Source organism: Xiphophorus couchianus, chromosome 10 (genome assembly GCF_001444195.1).
Source record: "Xiphophorus couchianus chromosome 10, X_couchianus-1.0, whole genome shotgun sequence".
NCBI lineage: Eukaryota > Metazoa > Chordata > Actinopteri > Cyprinodontiformes > Poeciliidae > Xiphophorus > Xiphophorus couchianus.
The window spans coordinates 17,756,789-17,777,755 of NC_040237.1; the positions used below are offsets into that span (position 1 = coordinate 17,756,789).

Sequence of the window (20,967 nt, forward strand, 5' to 3'; positions counted from 1 at the left end):
CAAAGTAGCCTATGATTATACTGGGAAGAAAAGTGATACTTTTTTTTCACAATAAAAAAGCCCTCTGAAAACCATTGTCTGCTCATATGATTTCAGGTTTTTAATACAAATTTACATTTGTATTTACCCCTGGTTAATTCATTCTGCAACCACCTTTTACCACAATTACTGTTGAAAGTTGTTTGGGATGCACACTAAGACTAAACTTTGACTGGGCCATTCTAAAAAATGTATATACTTGGATTTAAACTATTCATTTGTCGTAGAAAAGCAAACATACAGCAAAAATCTTAAGCTCTTTGAGACATCTTAATGCTATTTTTCTGCTGTCTGGAATTTGACTCCATATATCTTCTAATTGATTCTAACTAAGTTAGAATTAATAGTTATGTTGGTCCGTCACATAAAATCCCAGTAAAAGTTTGGGATTATAACATGACAAAATGTGAAGGAATTCTACAAGTGTGGATATTTTTGTAAAGCATTTCATGTATAATTTATTTTAAAGATGTATCTTAAAACCTTTCATGCATGGTCCTCGGTAATATTTTCTTTTCTTATTTTATGGGTGCCATAACTTCCAAAATAAAATTGAACCAACCCATAAGTGATGTCAAGAATTGTCTATGCATTTAAAAAAAAAAACAACTCTTAAAGTTGAAATTTCAAACTCTAAATTCAAGCAGCAGTTATTATTCCACATATCTACGAGTTACTCTTGATCTCATAGCCTTTATTGCCCCACTCAGCTATATTTTACAACAGGGATATATTTACAGTATAACGATTCACAACATCAAATAAAACAAGATGTTATGAGAATACTGTCTCACATTTCACCAAAACAGAATGTGAGTGTGTTATGTGTTATGATGATAATAAAATTCAACTTTTGTTGTGTTTGCAGGATAATGTAAAGAAAAAAAAAAGCATATTTAAGAGCACTTATTAAAAATATATGAAATCAAATTGCCACGCTTTTCATATTTTTGCCCGTGTAATCAAATTTGATCAATACTATCCATTCAAAATAAGTTTGAGAAACAGCCGGTACATTTCATCCACTATACAGGTATTTTTTCATGTGTGGGAATGTTTTTTAGAATCTTGTATGTACATACATAGTAAGTAAGATAACTGATGTTATCTTACTTACTATGTATGTACATACAATTCCCATAGTAAGTAAGATAACATCAGTTATCTTACTTACTATGGGAATATCAGCAACCACATAGGTGATGGCGCTGTAACTTGATGTGATATGGACAAGAGAGCTGCTATATAAGAACCAGAATGGTGTTTTGACATTGAACATCCTTGTTTGTTCACAATGTCAGACAGGCCCATAGTTTCAAACTTCAAATTTAAAATATTTTATTAACCCCAAAGGGGAATTAAGGGATTTTGTAACTTGCATTAACCAAGTTTCCTCTAAGAGTTATTGGAGATGGTGATGGCTGTGGAGGGATCTCCTAAAGCAGTCAGTGTCTCAGCGACGATGAAGCAGTCTCTGACCGAAGACACTCTGTTGTCATATAATCTCATAAAGAGGACGCTCAGGGTTGTCCGTAATCTTCTTCATATTATTAATATTCCTTCTCTGCATCATCTCAAGAAGGTTGACGGTTGTCCCCAGAACAGAACCATCCATCTTTGTCAGCTTGTTGAGCCTTTTCAAGTCCCTGGCTCTGATGCTGCTACCCCAACGGATGATGAGCAATGGATTTATGGAAGATATGCAGCATTGTGGTCCAAACACTGAAGGAGCAAAGCATCCTCAAAAAGTACAGTCTGCTCCATACTTTCTTCTAGACCGCTTCACTGTTGCGTCACAAGACACCTAGGTTCATTAGTCAACGATCAATATTCACATGATTGTAGTTACAACCATATGTCTTGACTGAAAAGATAATTTAGACTGATTGTTGCCAACTGATGGTAAGTGGTAAAAGACACATCAACAGAATCAAACCGGCAACCTACCGATTAGAGGATGTACTCCTACTAACATTGCCACAATCATCCCACATTGATATTAGTGGCAGTGAAGGGCATGGCTGACTGATACAGCGTAAGACTTCTAGTGAGAAAGAATATATCTGCAGAAGATATTAATATTCTGCCATATTAATATATATGATAGCATATATTAATAAAACTACCCATTAAAGAACCGGTAAGATAAAATAAAAAAATAAAATAAAAAATACAAATTCACGTAACACTGTTCGGATTTTTAGTTGCATCCTTTTCTGCCGCTTCACATTTATTCACTAAAAAGCTTTCAGTAACAGCAGGTGGCAGTATTGAGACATCTGCCGTTTTTCTCGACCACTAATAACTGTTTCTTTAAGTTTAGTTAAATTATCAGAAGCGTTGAAGGGGGAAAGAAATGCTATTTACTTATATTGCAGTTTCTTCGGTGTACTAACATGTTTAGAATGATTTAATAAATTATCATTTTCATTTAAGTTTATTTTTAATTTTTATTTTGTGTAGATGTCAGAATTCTGCTATACACGTCTTACCAGCTGGTGGCAGTAATGCACCATTAAGTTGTTTACCAACCGCCAATAATTGTCACAAGAAGAAGAAGAAGCTGTCACTACTGTACATATATTGTGCTTCCAAAGATGTCGAACAGCTCATGTGTGAACATGTTACAGTTTTACACATCTTTAAACCAAATGTTTGGACATCACTAGACACAGGAAGTAGTAATTGAAGGTAATATCGAATGACGTGTTGTATTATTGACGGACAGATGAGGAAGTGTTCATACGGTTAGCAGCTAGCTTTGATTTACAGTCTGTCACATTTTGGTTCGATGTGAGTGAAGAGCCTGTAGAAAGCTGTTAAAGCTAAGATACTTCGTTGTTTTAGTATTTATTTATGAAAGCTTAGGTTACAGTGTTTAGAAAACCAATTCCTTAATGCTTTGTCTGTAAAATAAAATGTTCGCTCTGATATTACAGGACATAGGACCCTTGGGTTTGAAATGTGATTTTTGTAGCATGGATTTTCGTTCATTGGAAAAACCCCAGAAACCCACCACTGAACCCAGGCCTGTGCGTGAAGCTCTGAGAAGCGGATGGTCCCGTTTTTAAGATGCCCTACCACTGTGTGGCCTACGGATGTGGCAAAACTGTCGAAGATGGGGTGACTTTGTTTAGGTTCCCAAAGGATCCAGATGAGTTCCGCAAGTGGGAGAAGCAGGTTCAGAGGACCCGCGTGAAGTGGGTGGCCACAAGCTTCTCTCACCTCTGCAGCGAGCACTTTGGCAAAGAGTACTTTGAGGACAAGATGCCTTCAGGGACACTGAAGCTGAGGCCGGGGGCAGCTCCCACAGTGTTCGTCCGACCGCACTGCTCCTCCTGCGGGGGAGTGGGCTGCAAACAGTGCCTGCCTTCCATCCAGCGCCGCGCCTCCGCAGCGGAAACAGCAGAGCGCAAGAATAATGTAAGCAAGCTGATCGATTTGTGGGGTTTTCTCGGTGGTTCGACATAAACCTCAGCTCCATTTCTTCACAGGGAGAACACAAAGGAAAGGAGGATGACGATAAGAACATTCGCAAAGAAGAATGTGTGCCAAAAGTACGGGTGATCAGGAGGGAAAAAGCAAGAAGTGATGGACCATGTGAGGAACAGATATTTGAAAATAATAATTGCAGATGTTTTTGCAAAAAAAAAACCCAAACAAACCAGGCTCTGATTACATTCTCCATTTCGCAGTGATTTGTGAGATGTGTGGAACAACCGGCACTTTCAGCACCTTCTTTTCAAAATCAAAGCGTTTTTGCAGCTTATCCTGTTCACGCTCTTATTCATCCAACTCCAAGAGGTCGTCCATACTGGCACGTCTGCAGGTTAGAATGAAATCCATCCTGTCGGCATGTGCCATGTTTTAGGTAGGGTCTTCTTTTCAATTCTGTTTTAACGAATTGCCAAACTTCAGAGAACATTTAAAGTTCTTAATGCACACTGTGGTATACATTATGTATTATGCCTTTGCAAATTCCTGCTTTAGACTCAATCTGAGTGTCTTCCAGCAGGGTTTGAGATTCGGCTCGATACCTTGGTATTGATCCATTCAAATCGTTTTGTCAAATTAAAAAGTTGTTCCTGGTGTTAGACATGTTTCCGATATAGTCAGCACTAGTGGCCCATCTAATCAGCTCAAAGGTTTTGATCTGAAAGAGTCATTTGTTAAAATAAAATAAATAAAAAATGGGTATTTCTTGAGTAAATTGGAAGAGAAATGGAATATTCTCTAATGTCAAAGAGTAATACATTTATGAGAAACAGGTTAAATTTTCCACAATTGAAGACATAAATGTACAATTTGGACATTGAAAAATTAGAAATTAGTAAGAAAACAAAACTCTTAATTTTGTCCACCCAGGAAATGTCATTCTGATACAGGAAAATAGCTCGGATGTACTAACACTTTAGAAAATATCCCGATGTGAATCTTCTGAATTTCCCACTAAAATCCTTGACAACTTCTGGTATTTTTATGTTTTCCGCAAATATCTGTTTTTATCCTCTCAGAAATTTTCCGAGTTCTTTTTTTTTCTTTCATGCAAATTTTAAGACTTTACAACGGTCAAGAATATACTAATTTACTAGTGAAAATATAGTAAATTATATTTACTCATTGAAAATTAGCAATTGGTTTCTACTCTTCAATAAACAGGAATATTCTTCTTTGTTTTTTTTTTCAAATGTGTGAAGTTAATCTAGAAATGTCTGTCTTTTTTTCGGCAGAAATGCACTACTTCGTTCGTTCGTTATTATTATTATTATTATTATTATTTTTTATCCACAACGGCCCTAAACGTCCATCGGAAATCCGTCACCAACTTTTCAACACTCCTAGTTTTTGAGTCTTATTGTTACAGTGACCAGTAGGTGGCAGCACTCAACTACTTTACGGCTTCCAACCCCGGGGGGAAATAAATAAAGAAGAAGAAGACCGCGCTAGATTTTAAATGCTACTGTTGTTGATGTGAGCCAGCGTGTGTGGGGCTCAGCTCGCTCAGCTCCGTCCTGTTCCTCACGGAAATGCCCAAAACCTGTTGCGTGGACTCCTGCTTGAGCAGGCGGTCTGACTTCGTCTACCATCGGTTTCCTGTCAGCGACCCGGAGCGACTGAGACAATGGCTGTTTACGCTGGGCATGGACCCGAACACCCCGGTCCACGTCGTCAGCAAGATCTTTGTGTGCCAGAAACACTTCCAGCCGGACGATTACCTAGAAACGGACTCCTGTGTGAGACGCCGAGGCCCCTTGCTCAAAATCACTGCGGTCCCGACCGAATGCGTCGACGACCTGTTCGGCGTTCCATTCAGGCGCAAGGTGGTGAGTTCCCGCGGTCACCACGGTGGACGGGATGCTGGAAAACAGCGACGTCACGCTGAGCCGGCGTCGGTCCACCGTTTGATGGGGACGTAGATATCTGAGGAGAATTCAGATGTTTATGTTTGAATTCAAATATCTATTCAGTCCTAAAAAGTTTGGAAAAGTATTACTTTTCTATATCCTTCTGCGAGTTGGGAGAACTGTGCAAAAATACAGTTGACTGGAAACAGTTTTCCATTTCCTGACATCATACCTGATTTCATCTTCTAAAAGGAGATCAGTGTATTAAAAGAACTTTGAGTTTTTGACAACACCTATTTAAGTTCATATTTACTTTTGATGGACATTAACTTCATGTTGGCAGAAATGCAGCAGTCTGTCTGTTTTTGAGCCAGTGCTGATTTCTGGTTCTCTTTCAGGTCTGACCTGCTGAGTTTGGGTTTTGACTCATTCTAATCTTGAATCCAAGCATAACAAAACATTAAAGAGGGAAAAACAAAGACTTACTGATTCTTTTATTGGAGGTAGACGTAAGAATACAACAGAAGAGTGTTGCATCTTGATCGTACGGGGCCCCACCCTGGCACACTTGTAATATAAATATATAAATATAATATATATATAAATAAACAATACATTTTCTTCTTCTGTAGTTTACAGTAGTGAGAGCAGAGAAACTGATCTACCTTTATATATAATGCACTTTCCTCTCTTTAGGGGCGACCACCCTCAAAGAAAGCTACAGTTCTCAACAGAATGAACAAAACCTCCCCTACTGCAGGAGTAGAAGGTAATGGTGCGGGCGCGCGCTCACACACACACACACACACACACACACACCCCTCTGGCTATAAGGGGTCAAAACTAACAACTTGCAATGAAATGCAGTTTTGGTGATACAAATATAATAATTAGAAGTTCTTGGTTAGATTATCATAGATATAATGTTACTTTTGATCCTGCAATGTGGACTTAAGAGTTTTATTGTGATATTTTTTGGTGCTATTGCTGGGTTGCAGAATAACATGTGAAATTCAGACGGGGGTCAGGAAGTTTATTTCTCCATTTCAAAACAGAGCAAGATTAATCACAGCGAGTATCTAATGCCCCGCATGGGCTGACACAGACGAGGCATCTTGGAAAACATACACGTATATTTAGGATATGATCCATATTGTCTCGGGGAAAATAAAGAGACTTGTCATATAATCTCGAGGATTTCTTTGATCAGGTTAGAGCAACCATTTTGGATTCTTTTGATCCTAAATGGTTGAAACTTAATAACTGCATGCTTCCAGGCTTTTGTAAACTTGCTTTTGGCTCATCGTATAATATGAAGTCTGCAGCACCAGATAGTTGGTTTATGTCGACCACCTCAACGCCGGGTAAATCCTCAAGATTATATAACGAGTCTTTTTTGCAGAGACAATATGGACCGTATTGTAAATATACGCATATATGCCTCGTCTGTTCCAGCCTGTTTAGGGCATCAGCGTTCTCTCTGTGATCCGTTAGATAACTGTATGGCTGTGACTGCATGGCACAGCATTCATTGTACCACAGACATAAATGTCGTTCTTGAAAAATATTCCCATTTACAACAGGATGAAACTTTTCTCTTGATAACTCAGGCATGCACGTAGCTTTCTGCTCTGCTCACTCTGCAGCACATTCAGTGTTTGACTGGGGCTCCTACCTGACGACTGAAGCAGCGCTGGCTGCTCCCGTCTCCGGCTTCGCGCACGTGAGTCTACCTTACCACGTCCTGCAAGTTACACACATTATGTCCTGTGTTGCTTTTAAGAACCGATTGGTTAAATATAGAGAACGTCTTCAGGTTGAAAATGCTGCTCAGACTACGTGTTGCTGCAGAGAAGAGAAAAGTGACCAGAAATGGATTATGGGTAGTTGTGAGCTCGTGTTGCGCATGAAGAAGGTGGCTCACGATCTTCCCCTCTGCAGGCTCCACTCAGCTCTGACTGGGATGATGTGGTCGTCGGGATGAAGGTGGAGGTCCTCAACACCAACGCTGTCCTGTCCAATAAAGTCTACTGGATTGCTACTGTTCTTCAGGTCGCAGGTTTGTAAAGGTTTTCTGCTTATTTTTCAATTAATGTGCCGTCAAACCACGAGAGTTGTACTTTTTAATACCTGCTAACAAATGTGTTTTTGTCAATTCTAAAATGTGGTGTAGATGATGATGATGATGATGAAACTTCATACATTTATCATCTCTGTATAACCAATATACACTTGTATGCAAAACATATTCACACCCTTTGAACATTTCCATATTTTGACACATTACAACCACAAACATGAATATATTTCAGTGGAACTTTATAGGAAAGACCAACACAAAGGGGCGCACAATTGTGGAATTAGTAAGAAAAGTAAACGTGACTCAAAACATTGTTTATAACAAACTGAAAAGTGCTGCTCCTCCTCCACTCTGCTCCTTCAGACTAGCCAACAGCAATTAGCAAACACCTGGTGGATCTGCTCATCAGTGGAGCTCATTATAGGAGCTGCTTCTCAGTGAAACACTGGTAACAATGTCGTGAGAGGGTTAATAGAGGAGCCATACTATGATTAGGTTCAGAAAGAGCAGGAGTTTCTTAAAGAGACAGATGCCCAATTTTAAGGCGTTAAATTGCATAGTCAGATTTCCTTTCATATTTGATATATCTAGCATTTTTTTAACAACTGAAGTAAACATAGTTACTTGATTGTGCTATAAAATGGCACCGGGTACCTGAAAAAACATAATACTGCCCCTATTTGTGCTTTTGGTTGTTTGGTTTTTATTTACATTTTATTTAGTTTTTGGTTGTTTGAATATTTAAAATATCTTCCAGATCCAGTGCAAAGTGTTCTTTAAGAAATTAAAAGTTTATTGGTCTGCATTATCAGTGCAGGCTGCTACTTGAAGAAAATGGTCTCAATGCATCGCCTACCAAAATTTGTTATTGTGACAGTTCTCTTATGAAAGCCACGGAAATTTGGGGTTGTAGCGAGACGGAATATGAAAACCTTCACGCCGCATCCCGAGCTGCTCTGTAATGTTTTGTGCTTTTAACTCCGTCCTCCGCTCGCCTGTCTGCAGGCTACAAAGCTCTGCTTCGATACGAAGGCTACGAACACGACAGCAGCCATGACTTCTGGTGCAGCATAGTGTCGGGGGAGCTGAACCCGATCGGGTGGTGCTCCATGACCAGCAAGCTGCTGGTGCCGCCGCAAGGTGAGCTCCTGCTTTTTTCCCCTTTTCCCAGATTTGAATCTTGGCTAACCGTAAAACGACGCGCGAGAAAACCACGTTCCCTACCGGAAAAAACAAACAAACAAAAAACTCGTCCGTTTTACAGATGCGAAGAATATCTCCGACTGGAAATTGTATCTGATGAAGAAGCTGGTGGGCTCCACCACTCTGCCCGTCGACTTCTACGTGAAGGTAGACGTTTCGCTGTTTTTGACGCGTTTCCTCTTCCCCGGAAGACGAAACTGGAGCCGAACTGTTTGTTTTTGGCTTCGTCAGCTGGCGGAGAGCATGAAGCCCTCGTTCAGGGTCGGCACACGCGTGGAGGTGGTGGACCCCAAACACGTGAGCCGCACCCGCCTGGCCGTCGTCGACGCCGTCGTCGGCGGCCGTCTCCGGCTGGTGTACGCTGACCAGAGCGACGTCCCCGACAACGTGGTCTTCGACTTCTGGTGCCACATGTGGAGTCCTCTTGTCCACCCGCTGGGCTGGTCCAAGACCGTGGGTCACACCATTAAAGCATATGGTGAGTTCAAAAGCGGGGAAAAACATGGGATTATTTATTTATTTTTCATACTGAGTGTTGAGCTTTATCTATAAATGTCATGTGTTTGAAAGTTTTCTTTTCGTTCTTTTTACATGTTCATGGGGAGCTGCATTTGGATTATTATTATTGTTATCGCTGCATATTAATGAATTCTTGTCACAATGGAGATCTTAACAGACCATAATGGCATATCACTGCACTGCTGTGGCGGTTTCCGCTAAGATTGCCATTTCTTATTTCCACTTTGTTGTGTATTGCGTGTAAAGTTAGAAACAACTCAGTCATGGAAACATAAAAAAAAACTGTTCATTTGACTTGTGGATAATAGCTTACAATAGTGAAGTTTTTTTTTCTTCTTATTTTTACTGTCAGTTACTCAGTTGTCTTGTTTATAGGAAGCAACATGGAAGCTTCAAGCAACCCAAAGGGAAACAGTGAAAATATGTTCCAGGGCCTCTTTAAAAAGGTAAGCTGCATCTCTAATGCTAAAATGTTTGACTCCTGTCTCACATTCTGTAAAGAGGTGGCATCCCAACTTTGGAAAAAATAAATAAATAAGAAAAATACTATAACCTAGCATCACAAAAAATATATTGTGAATAATATTTACCTGTTAAACTCATCATGGATCCGGTAAATATTTTATTAAAACAAATAAGGTTATCGGATGTCTAAAGCATAGCAGATGTTTAACTTGAAAAGCCAGTGTGCTTTAGTCAAATTCAGTTTGCAACACATTCTTTATTTAGGCTAAATTAAAGAAAAAAAGTTTTGAAAGCACTTATGATAAATCAAAAGCAGATTTGGGTGCAACAAAGTCTGCTTTGGAGTAAAATTCATTAGATAAATGTGATCCTTTTAAGATTAAAGCGAACTCTGAAAACATTCTTTATTAAAGGACCGACACGTTGTGTTCTTTTTGTTTCCCATTGTAAGAAAGTTAAAACTTGTGTGTAACAATTTTGCCCTAATTATTAATAAAATATCTGACTCAACCAGCTGGGCTGGGGAAACTTGGAGATTCCTACTTTAAAATGTTTGTGCTGCTTTAACTCACCACTAGTTGGCGGTGTTTTCCTGCCTTTGGTTATGTTTTGTAGGGTTTCCCCCCCCCCCATAAACTTGTGTCTTCTAAAGGTTTACTTGCTTGGATGATTTCAGCTGTTCTAGTTTCAAATTGTCAGATGTAAAAGAATCTTAAATTCTTGTTTGTATGAATTGAAAATGTTTTCGTGCGACCTGCAGCCCAGGATCGTCTACATGGGGGAGGGATTCTTTGAGGAGGGAATGAAGCTGGAAGCCATTGATCCTCTGAATCTAGGAAACATCTGTGTCGCCACTGTTCACAAGGTAACAAAGCTTTATTAGTTTTTCTGTTTGGGGGTGGCACTCGCGTCTGATTGGTCAGCTCTGCCTTCATCAGAATCAATACCTCTGCCTTGTACCTGGTCATCTGCAGGTGCTGCTGGACGGTTACCTCATGGTGGGCATCGACGGGACAGAGCTGAACAACGGCGCCGACTGGTTCTGCTACCACGCCTCCTCCCACGCCATACTGCCCATCAACTTCTGTAAAAGGAACGACATCACCCTCACCGTGCCCCGAGGTGATGGTCTGCTGCCTCATCAGCGCTCCAAACGAGTCGTTCTCCTGCGGATTGTGATTCATCAGCTTGTGGTTTTATCAAGAAACGTGATCCGTGTCTGTGTCCTGGCAGGTTCTGATCCTCAGACTTTCACCTGGGACAAATATCTGCAGGAGACAAAAGCAACGGCTGCACCAGCACGACTGTTTAACACTGTGAGTTCTGCTTTGGGAGGCAGAAGTCTGAATTTGGTCCTTGTTATATGACGGTTTGAACAGAGATGGACTAAACCACCCAGGATTACAAACTACCTTGAAAACGTCAGTTTATTGCAGGTTTTACATGGTTCACTGTTTTAAACAGGCAGTATTATGTAAAATTGACTTTTTTTCTTTTCTTTTTTTTTTTTTACTTTATATCATGCTATGTTATTCCCTCATCAGAAGCATACCTGGAGTGTTGCCTTGATTCTTTCATGCATGTTTGAGAAATCCTTTCAACTCCATGGCAACCATTAATCTGTGCAAAAGTCCTGGTTGGACCTAGCCCCACCTTCTCTGAGCTGCAGTTTCCAAGTTTCCGCCTCACAGAGCAGCCCCTCCCCTGTTTGTCCCTCACTCAGCTCCTTCAGACTAGCCAGCAGCAATTAGCAAACACCTGGTGGAACTGCTCATCTACTGAGCTCATTATAGGAGCTACTTCTCAGTGCAACGCTGGTAAAAACGTTGTCAAAGGGTCAATAGAGGAGCCATGTTGTGATGACTTCCTGAAGGCGGAGTTTCAGAAGGAGCAGGAGCTTCTTAAAGAGACAGAGACCCAATTTCAAGGTGCTAAAATACAAAGTCAGATTTCTTCTGGGTTATGTTTGACATGCAACATCTTTATAACAGATAATATACAGTAGTTACATGATTGTGCTATAAAATAGGCCTAGAAAATACATAATACTGCCTTTTTAACACACCTGATTCAGATGACTACAGTTTAGTGAAAGCCTGTTTATCAGCCACCAATTGTAATGAGGCTTGTTGAATCAGGACGGCTAAAATGTTCAGTTACTAGAGATATGCCTCGTAACGATTCGGAGCTGATACTGCAGCAAAATCCTAAGAGGAGCTGAATAAAAATCCTCTGCCCAGTTTCTCCACTGAAGAAAAACGTCCCCACAGCCTTATGCTGCCACCACTGTGTTTTACCAGAGGTGCAGCTTAGATTCAATAACTGTTGAACAGTTGTCGTCAGTAATGAGAAGGATTATGAAGTTGTTTTAAAAAATGTTTGTCCCATTTAGGCTGCAGATCCTGGTAGCTCTGTTTTCTTGTTAGGCCACTTCTGAATCCAGTTTGTTGTGCTGGACTTTATTTCGGGATGTCAGAGTAACTGGGGGCAGAATAAAAATGTAAACAAGTCATCATTTTTCTTTCCATTTGACAATTCGTCACTTTAAATTCCAATAAGTTTGAGGAAAAGTTTTACTGGTGTAAATATTATAAACCATCACACCTTGTGGTGTTTTTTGTTGTTTGTTTCTGGTTGTTTTTCCTCAGGACAACCCAGGCCACGGTTTCTCCCCCAACATGAAGCTGGAGGCCGTGGACCTGATGGAGCCGCGGCTGGTGTGCGTCGCCACGGTGAAGCGCTGCGTGGGCCGCCTCCTGCTGATCCACTTCGACGGCTGGGAGGACGAGTTCGACCAGTGGGTAGACCACCAGTCTCCGGACATCTACCCCGTCGGATGGTGCGAGCTGGTGGGCTACCAGCTGCAGCCGCCTCCAGGACTCGGTGAAAACATCTGGAGAGCTTTTCTTTTTAGTTTTTAGCTTTTATTTTTAACCCCATCTCAGCGGTGTGTTGGATAATGGAATGATTTTGTTTTTGTTTTCCAGCACATTTGACTGAAAACCACTCGGCGCAGTACAAGAAGCCCAAACCCATCGTGCACGGCAGAAAGAGTACGTGAAACGTTTCCCCACTACACGCCAGGGTCACAATAGTTTTGGATTTTTTTCATTAGATTTATTAATTACCCCATCAATAAATCTAATAGTGTGTTTTCTAGTTATTATTAGTTAAATGTTGCTTAGTTTTTAATTAGACTTAGTAGTATATATTTTTTTTTGCATTAAAATTTTTTTGTGCAGTATTCAAAAAGGTCTAATCATGTACTTGTGATCGTGGGAGTTACAAAAATATTCTGTTTGGGATCAATAAAGTATTTTTGAATTGAATTTATTGTTGACCATAAATTAGACGCAGGTTGACTTTTCGGCTAACAAAAATCCATAATTCTGCTCCAGCGTGTTTTTGCTTTGTGTTTTATAAAATATTTAAATTTCCTCACAAATTACAGATTCATCTGCTTTATTTTCCTTTATTTTTTTATTCTATTCCCTGCTTCAGGAAGAAAGTACGGTAGGAAGCGGATGATCCAGGAACAAGCGAGCGACGCCTCTAACGAGCTGCCAGAAAGTTCTCAGAGTAGTCAGCCGGAGATCCCAGCCATCAAAACTGAAGCGGAGGAACAAGAGAGTGAGTGACCGGTTGTCAGATCCGTCACTTATACATTTCAAACAACCGGCTGAACGAGGTTTGTCTCTGCAGTCGCCCCGGTCCAGGTGAAAGTGGAGGAGATGGAGACTCCTATCGAGAATCCTCACAAGACTCGGCAAGCCTCACTGAGACCCGTAAAGCAGGAGAAGACGGAGCAGCAGACGGAGTCGATGCGGACCGACAGAGAGGAGGTTGGATCTCCGAAGGAAAACTTCAGAGAAACTACCGTTCAGAGTGAAAACAAAAACCCAGATCAAGAAGGCTTGAAGGCCGGGAGTCGAGAAAACGACAGCAGCCAGAATGAGATGTGGGAGAGCAACACTGAGCAGGACCGGGCCGGAGAAACTGAGGACATAGACGTATGAGAGGGAGAGGCTTTCACAGACAATGAAAACCTCACAAGTTTAGAACAAAATATTAGTTTTGATAAATATGTCAATGTCAATCACATCGTGTAGAGTTTAGGAACTACCTCCCTTTGACCATGTTAAAAGCATGATGGATAACTTTGGCTGTAATGATGGTTCTTTTTTATTTACTTCTGTTTTACTTTGTCTTCTGCAAATCACTTTTGTCTAAATTTCCTATCAGTTACAAATAAACCAGCTGATTTGCTGTCGTCTTTTGTGGAAGTAATACCAGATAAGTTTGTGTTTATGGGTCTGGAGCAAAAGCCGCAAAGCCAAGATGGAGTCATTTAGCTTATCCAGACAGAAACAAGCTAAGCTATTGAGCATATTAGATTAGAGTTTAATGACAATTAGTTAAAAGTTTCAAACCTTTGTCAGGATATTAATACAGAATTTTATTTTGAAACAAAGAACTGTCTGACATAAGTGGGGGATTTTCAACTTGTGAGAAACTGGATTAAAAATGCATGTGGTTTGATTTTAGCACCAAATTTCCAACAAAAACGTTTAGATCAACCATATTGCTTATATTTAAAACAGAAAATACAGTACTGTAAAATTGAATAGATTAGAACAGGGGTGTCAAACTCCAGTCCTCAAGGGCCGCTGTCCTGCAACTTTTAGATGTGCCTCTACTGCACCACCTGAATAGAATAATTAGATCATTAAGGCTCTGGAGAACTGATCTACACAAGGAGGAGGTTATTAAGCCATTTTATTCCAGTGTTTTGTACTTGTGGCACATCTAAAAACTGCAGGACAGCGGCCCTCGAGGACTGGAGTTTGACACCTGTGGATTAGAATATACTTTGTCTCCAAAGGGAAATATGTCTTTGGCAAAGTGCTACACAGTTATAGGAAAAAACAGAACGAAAACCAACACAGCAAGTAGACGGTGCAATGTAAGTACTAAAGTAATATGTTGCGTCATCTAGAACACTTTATTTTTTAATGTACAGACAGAGACAAAAATGCAGCATCAACACCTGCTAAGTTATTTTCAATTAAATGTGCTTGTTGCAAACTGCCTAAAAGTGTCCCTGCATGCGCAGTAGAGAACATAGACACACACACGTCTAGATGGCAACGGTGGAGCATAGCTTGTGATTTTACTATTAACTTAATCCTCATTATCGGATGTCCACCATGGTGGTGTATTTTGGGGTTTCTTTTTATGTGTGATGGGATCTGGATTGTCTGTTCAACTTGTTGAATATTAATTAAACTGCATAAAAATTAGATGCGACAGAGTAACCCACGTCGATGTCATTTAAATAGAATACGACAGAATATTTTTGACGGAGTCAGTTCAAATGTACGACAACAAAAAAGTCTAGCGCAACTTCTGGTTTGCGCATGCCCTGGCCCTTCGTCTACCATGGCGACAAATAACACTGACAGGGGCCCTGCATAACCTCTTGTGCTCCTTTTCCGTGCCAGTGGCCTTATGTGGAAGACTTTCTCCACCCGAACATGCCTTGAACACGTAGACATCTTTGACCTTTCGGCCCTTCACCTCAGGGGGATTAGCGCAAGTGGCTCTCACCTTGAGATTAACCTTCTCAATCCACCTAGATGAAAGAGAGGAACAGATAATGTCTAAGTTCTCCATTAGCAATGCCAAAATGTCTGCCAATGGGATATCTTTAAGTCAAAGGAGCTGCTTACAGGCGTAGCGGCAGTAGAGGGCAGTCGCACATCAGAGGGTTGTCGGCCAGGTTGATGACTTCCAGGGATGCAAGTTGATGGAAATCGGGCACCTCTTCTAACTTATTACCTTCCAGAAACAGACTCCTTAACCTTGGACCCACACCAACTAGGGAGTTCTCAGACATCTGCGGTTTGGAAAACATCATCAGAAAGCATTTTTGTGCACTTGGTTAAGCTCTTTTGGGGAGAAGCTCACCTTCTCCAGCCTCATCTTATCCAGATACAGGTCCTTCAGAGATCCGTCCAGCGGTTTAAAAGCGTTCGGGCCCACCCAGCGGATCAAATTACCGGACAGCCTGAGGTCCTCAATGTTCCTTGCCTTGCTCAGTGCCTCGGTGGGCACCTCCTTCAGCTTGTTTCCCCCCAGGTAGAGCTTTTCTAGACCACTGGCCTGATCCAAAGCCCTGGGTGAAATGTTCCCGATGTTGTTTCCAGTGAGGTAAAGAGCTCTGAGACCCAAAGCTCCAGTCAGAATACCAGCCTCCAACTTGGTGATGGCATTGTTCTCCAAGTGAAGTGCTAGCAGACTAGGCACCAATTTAAAGGCTCCTTTGGGGAAATCAGCAAAGCGATTCTTCTCCAGGTGGAGGTAAGTCAGCTGCGGCAGACCTGTGGATTCAGAAGATTAACCAAGCTTGTAATTATTGAAAGAATAAACCTTATAGATTTTTTTCCTCATAAAAAGCACCTTTAAAGGCTTCAGGACTGAGGGACGTGAGGTCGTTCTCGGACAGGTAGAGGTATATCAGTCCCTTCATACCGCTGAAAGCCCCGACCTCCACATCCACAATCTTGCAGCGCTGCAAGTGCAGTGATACCACCTGGGCCACACCGGGGAAACTGTTGCTGGGAATGTAGTGGAAGTTATTGCCTCGCATGTCAAGAAGACGTGTCTCGGGAGAGAAACCTCGAGGCACTTTGGTGTGGCCGCGGTTCTCGCATGAAGAGTGGTGTGTCTCTGCCTGCTGGCAAACAGTTTCAGAAGTATTATTGGTAAAGACTCAAAGACCCACACAGACAAACACAACTACTAGTTTAATCTATCCATAAGCTGATTTTCTGTTGGTCTCATGACAGGTAGGGTAGGTTACCAGTTTACGCAAAACTAAGCGTAAATGCCTCAAACCAGCTGTCCACCAAGGTGGTGGAGGGATGATGCTTTTGACTCATTTTGAAGCCCTCCTGATCTGGGAAACAAACAAGCATGGAGTTTGCCACGAACTCTGTACGTAAATCAAATTGTTGTAGAGTCAAATGTGAAGCCATCTGTCTGATAGTTAGAGGTTTGCCCAAACGTGAGGGACACCCTAAGTTCTACACCTAAATCACATCAATGTAGCCAAAGTGCAACTGAAGTGACTGAAACACATCGAGGCCTTTATAACCGACGACACCTCAAAGTCCACAACCAAGTAAGACAGGACAATGGTTTTAAGGTATTGCTGCTGAACTTGGTTCAAGGTCCAGATGATCTAGTTTTCATAAAAACCTTAGAAATATAAGAATGTGCTTTCTTTTTCTGCATAACCTGTACTTGCTCTCTGGTATACTGAATCACAAGAGAGGGCAAGACAAATTTGAAAAAGAAAAAAAAACAAAGCAAAACTTGAAACCTCTCATTAATCCATCCAATCCCCTTAAGTAATCCAGTCACCTCACAGACACAGTTGGCAGGACATTTGATCTTGTTTTCTGGCTCTTGGGTGGGTGGTGGAGTGATCCTGGTTGCTTCCTCAAACTCTGCCTTCAGCATGGCTTCCTGGCTCTGGCAGCGCAGCTCTTTAGGGTAGACAGCCTCCAGGCTCTCCCCTGAAAGATGGGCCGGTCCTCCACACGTCCCCAGCAGCTTCACTTTGCGATAGATTGCCCACTCTCTGCAAGATGGTCAAAAATAAAAAAATAAACATCCCTGTGGTTGATTAAAAACCAGCCAGTGAGTTTAGCTGCACCTGAGTGGACGCAAGTAGCAGTTGCAGTTGATGGGGTTCCCAGCCAGGCTGAGACGTGCCAGCTTGGGTGAGCCTTCAGAAAAGGGCTGAAGGACACGCAGCTGGTTATGGCTGATGTCCAGGTGTACAAGGTTGGGAGATTTCGATACAGCGGTGTTGACCAGGTCCTGCAGGGACATGTGGTCCAGGAAGAGGTGTGTCAGCTTTGCCATGGACACTGCGTTCTCTCCCAGATATGTCATGGGGTTATAGCTAAGGTCCAGACGAGTCACCTCTGGCAGCCTGGACACAGGAAGGAAGAGATGTGGAGAAGAAGAGGGAAACATCAGGATTTAAACATGTATGTTACTGCAGTGGATCTGCTGTCTGGTATCTCCTTTGGAGGATTGTCTAAGCTCCCTCCCCACTGAAAGCAGAGGTCATCTCTCCGAGCATCCTTACCTTGTCATGGTTTCAGTTGGAAAAAACTGCAGCTCGTTGTGGTCTAGGCTGAGTCGGTTGAGCGTGAACAAGCCAGCGAACGCCTCAGTGTCCAGGTAATTCAGAGAATTGTGACTGAGACGAAGCCACTTGATGTTCTGCAAGCCCTTGAAGGATGAACATTTGCTTGTATCAACGATAATGACTACAAGAGGCGCTTGTAGTCTATTTTCTGATTGGTGTGTGCGCAGTTTTCCCTTTCGGGAAATTTTTGTGATTGTGTACCTGGAAGGCCAGGTGGGGCATGTAGACCAGCTGGTTGTGGGTGACAGAGAGAAGGTTGAGGAAGCCCAGCTGAGAGAACGCTCCAGGCTTTATCTCTTCCACACGGTTATGGTCGATGAACAGCTCCTTCAGCGAGGAAAGGCCATCAAAAGATTCCTAGACTCAAAGGACATAAACCATAGTTTTACCCACTTTGCCCTAAAAACATAAGTATTATTTTGAATCTGATCTGACTATTGATCAACTGTATTCAATTCTGAATTCATGAACTGGATTTTTTTTTTTTTGAAAGTGGATCTAAATTGGACTTGTCTAATCAATGGCATTTGTTGAAGAATGGTGGTGAATTTATGGCATGAAGAATGGCAGCAACTCAAAAGGGAGAAATTGGGACAGCATAGCTTATAGCTGTATCTGTGACTTTCTGATCACCTGGTAGAGGATCTCTATGTTGTTGTAGGCCAGGTTAAGGAAGACCAGGCGGCCAAGGCCACGGAAAGCCCCCTCCTTAACTCTCCGGATGTTACACCTCGGCAGCCAAAGGTGAGTCAGATAGGGAGTGTGTTTAAAAGCTCCTGAGGGAAGTTCTTGGATGTCACTGCCTCGGAGATCCAGCTTCACGGTTATCTAGAGCAAAACACATCGCAGCTGTAGCCTTACAGTTCAGTGACAAACTGTATGTGTAGAAACCCTGATGAGTGTGTGTGTGTGTGTGTGTGTGTGTGTGTGTGTGTGTGAGGAGAAACCTCATCAACAGTGGAAGGAACTTGGGTCAGGTTTTTGTTCACACAGGCCACTTTGAGTTGGATCTGGTCACAAATGCACTGCTGTGGACATTTTGCTGTGTGACTCGGAGGGATGCAAAGGAGCAACAAGCCGAGCAACAGAACCCAGAAAGGGTTTGGCAAGTCCAGAACAGGCATCTGTAAAGAAAGAGAATTTATAAGAGGATTACTGCAATATGCAGGAACAACTCACTTTTAAGCATGAAAAGGTGTGAAAACTGTGATCACATCAAAACTGAAATCTTTGCCCTATTTGAAAAACGCAGTGAAGAGGAAAACTGACAAAGCACCATAGTTAAAACACCTTCCCCACAGTGAAACGTGGTGGTTGATTTCCTTCAGCAGGGGCAGGGAACCTGATAGGATAAATACAGAGCAGTTTAAGAGAAACTGAGGTGTTTTGTCATAAACTCTAGAAGGCACAGGTGGAGGGGTCACCATTCGCCTCGATCAATGACTACCTGACAAACAGACCACAGTTTGTGAGATGGAAGGATGGAGTCTCTAACCAGCACAGGTGTACCACCGGGGGCTGTTCTCTCACCATTCCTTTTCACTGGGTACACCTCAGACGTCCAGTGCTTCTTGAAGAAGCTTGGGTCCTTTAGTGTCGGTGCAGTAAAATGGTGCAGCTCTTCTGTAAGTCTGTCGAGGAGTGTCATCTCCTCTGCTTTTGAAAAGCATGTTCCTTCCACTTTATGATTCTGCATTTGTTTATCTCAGTCTGACATAAAATCCCAATAAATGACACTGACGGATTGTTTTTGGTCTGTGTTGCCCTGTGATGGACTGGCGACCTCTCCAGGGTGTAACCCCGCCTCTCACCCAAAATGTCTAGCTGGAGATAGGCACCAGCACCCCTTCCAGCCCCGCTGGGGACAAAGGTGTAAGAAAACGGATGGATTTATTGCTTGTGGAACACAATGCCAGCAATTTTGAACTGTACAAATACTTTTGCAAGTCTCTAATTTGAGAGGTACAGAAGAGGATTAGAGCCACTGATACAAAAAAAAAAGAAAAGAGAGACTTTGTCCTCAAAAGTCTGATTTTAATCAGCAGAGATCAAGTCAGAATTCTGAGAAATACGGATTCTGAGGAAAAAACATCAGATTTTTATAAAAGAGGCCCCAACCCTCCTCTGTAGTGAAGATGAAAAGTAGTGAAAACCTTAATTAGTCTGAGCTTTTAAATATGGAAATGCTTTATAATTCCTACCTTTATGCCACTTGCCCCTGCGCTGGTCTCCACTGGAATGCCCTGAAGCCACATTCCCATGTTGGATCAACAGCCTTGATCCACATAAGCAGAGACCAAAAGCTTAACAGTTTCATGTTCAGAGATTTGGAGAACTAAAACATTAGCTTGTGCCTCAATCTTACACCAGCAGGACCGTAAAGAAAAACCAAACAGCAAAGACATAAATGTAGAATAGTTTTTAATATCTAAAAACTTGGTTAGAAAAGAAAATCCTGTTTAAAAGTTGGCTATTTGTCTAAATGAAGCCCTGTTAAAAATGTTATAGCTTTGTCCCTTAAAGTAAAGGGAAAACACTGAGGGACTCAGAAACTGGAGACGGAGGAATGTTTGCTCGGACCCTTACTGGGGTCCAAACTGCAAAGAGGAAGCTGCGTACAAAGACGCAGTGTCTATTCCTGCCGATGTCATGCCAAAAATGTATTCCCTCTGCAAAAACAAACAAAAAAAAGGGAAAAAAAAGAGAGTCCTTTCAGCTAGCAGGGTGTGAAAACTATTTTACACAGATTTTAGACATTCCCATGCGTTAATGTATCCATTTACTGGCTCATCTTAACGCATGCCAGCAAAACTAGGACAAAAACAAACTGAAGAAAATAAAGCATACATCACAGGCTAATGAAGCACAGCTTTTGCGTCATCAATTGTTACCAATAAAAAAATTAGAGAAAGTTTTTAAATCCACAGATGAATTTCATCAAGCATATTTTCGGTACACTAACCTCTACTTCGCTGCAGCTCGCTAAGACTCCACTTCTCTTTACCCGGCTGTGCCTCATCCAAAACCAACTCTGCTTATCCGACCCGCCGGCCACCTCCCACTGCATGGGGAAGTCATTTCCACCCAACTGT

General features: G+C 41.8%; 2 protein-coding genes across 8 annotated transcripts; one reads left to right on the forward strand and one right to left on the reverse strand.

Annotated features, from left to right (window-relative positions):
• The first annotated feature begins 2,584 nt into the window (after positions 1-2,584).
• Positions 2,585-13,938, forward strand: l3mbtl2 (L3MBTL histone methyl-lysine binding protein 2). Of its 3 annotated transcripts, none has more exons than XM_028030037.1 (18): positions 2,585-2,730; positions 2,979-3,462; positions 3,534-3,639; positions 3,735-3,868; positions 6,081-6,153; positions 7,031-7,107; positions 7,326-7,443; positions 8,470-8,604; positions 8,729-8,814; positions 8,899-9,145; positions 9,562-9,632; positions 10,412-10,516; positions 10,626-10,773; positions 10,885-10,967; positions 12,300-12,546; positions 12,639-12,704; positions 13,153-13,281; positions 13,354-13,938. In XM_028030037.1, exons 2-18 carry the CDS (start codon positions 3,112-3,114, stop codon positions 13,665-13,667), a joined length of 2,490 nt encoding a protein of 829 aa, XP_027885838.1. In that variant the 5' UTR covers positions 2,585-2,730; positions 2,979-3,111; the 3' UTR covers positions 13,668-13,938. The 3 variants fall into 3 exon arrangements, with proteins under 3 accessions (XP_027885838.1, XP_027885839.1, XP_027885840.1); XM_028030038.1 differs by having other exon boundaries at positions 12,300-12,534; XM_028030039.1 differs by lacking the exons at positions 2,585-2,730; positions 2,979-3,462; positions 3,534-3,639; positions 3,735-3,868 and adding an exon at positions 3,875-5,363.
• Positions 13,939-14,613: 675 nt separating this feature from the next.
• On the reverse strand, positions 14,614-20,963 carry chadlb (chondroadherin-like b). Of its 5 annotated transcripts, none has more exons than XM_028028994.1 (12): positions 20,838-20,935; positions 20,077-20,150; positions 18,823-18,999; positions 18,509-18,703; positions 18,077-18,232; positions 17,813-17,958; positions 17,372-17,653; positions 17,077-17,296; positions 16,111-16,384; positions 15,619-16,031; positions 15,381-15,547; positions 14,614-15,283 (listed from the first exon to the last, which is right to left on the reverse strand). In XM_028028994.1, the coding sequence occupies exons 2-12, from the start codon at positions 20,134-20,136 to the stop codon at positions 15,046-15,048; spliced, it is 2,328 nt and encodes a 775-aa protein (XP_027884795.1). In that variant the 5' UTR covers positions 20,137-20,150; positions 20,838-20,935; the 3' UTR covers positions 14,614-15,045. The 5 variants fall into 5 exon arrangements, with proteins under 5 accessions (XP_027884795.1, XP_027884793.1, XP_027884794.1 ...); XM_028028992.1 differs by having other exon boundaries at positions 16,111-16,387; XM_028028993.1 differs by having other exon boundaries at positions 16,111-16,387; positions 20,077-20,544; positions 20,838-20,909.
• Between the last annotated feature and the right edge of the window lie 4 nt (positions 20,964-20,967).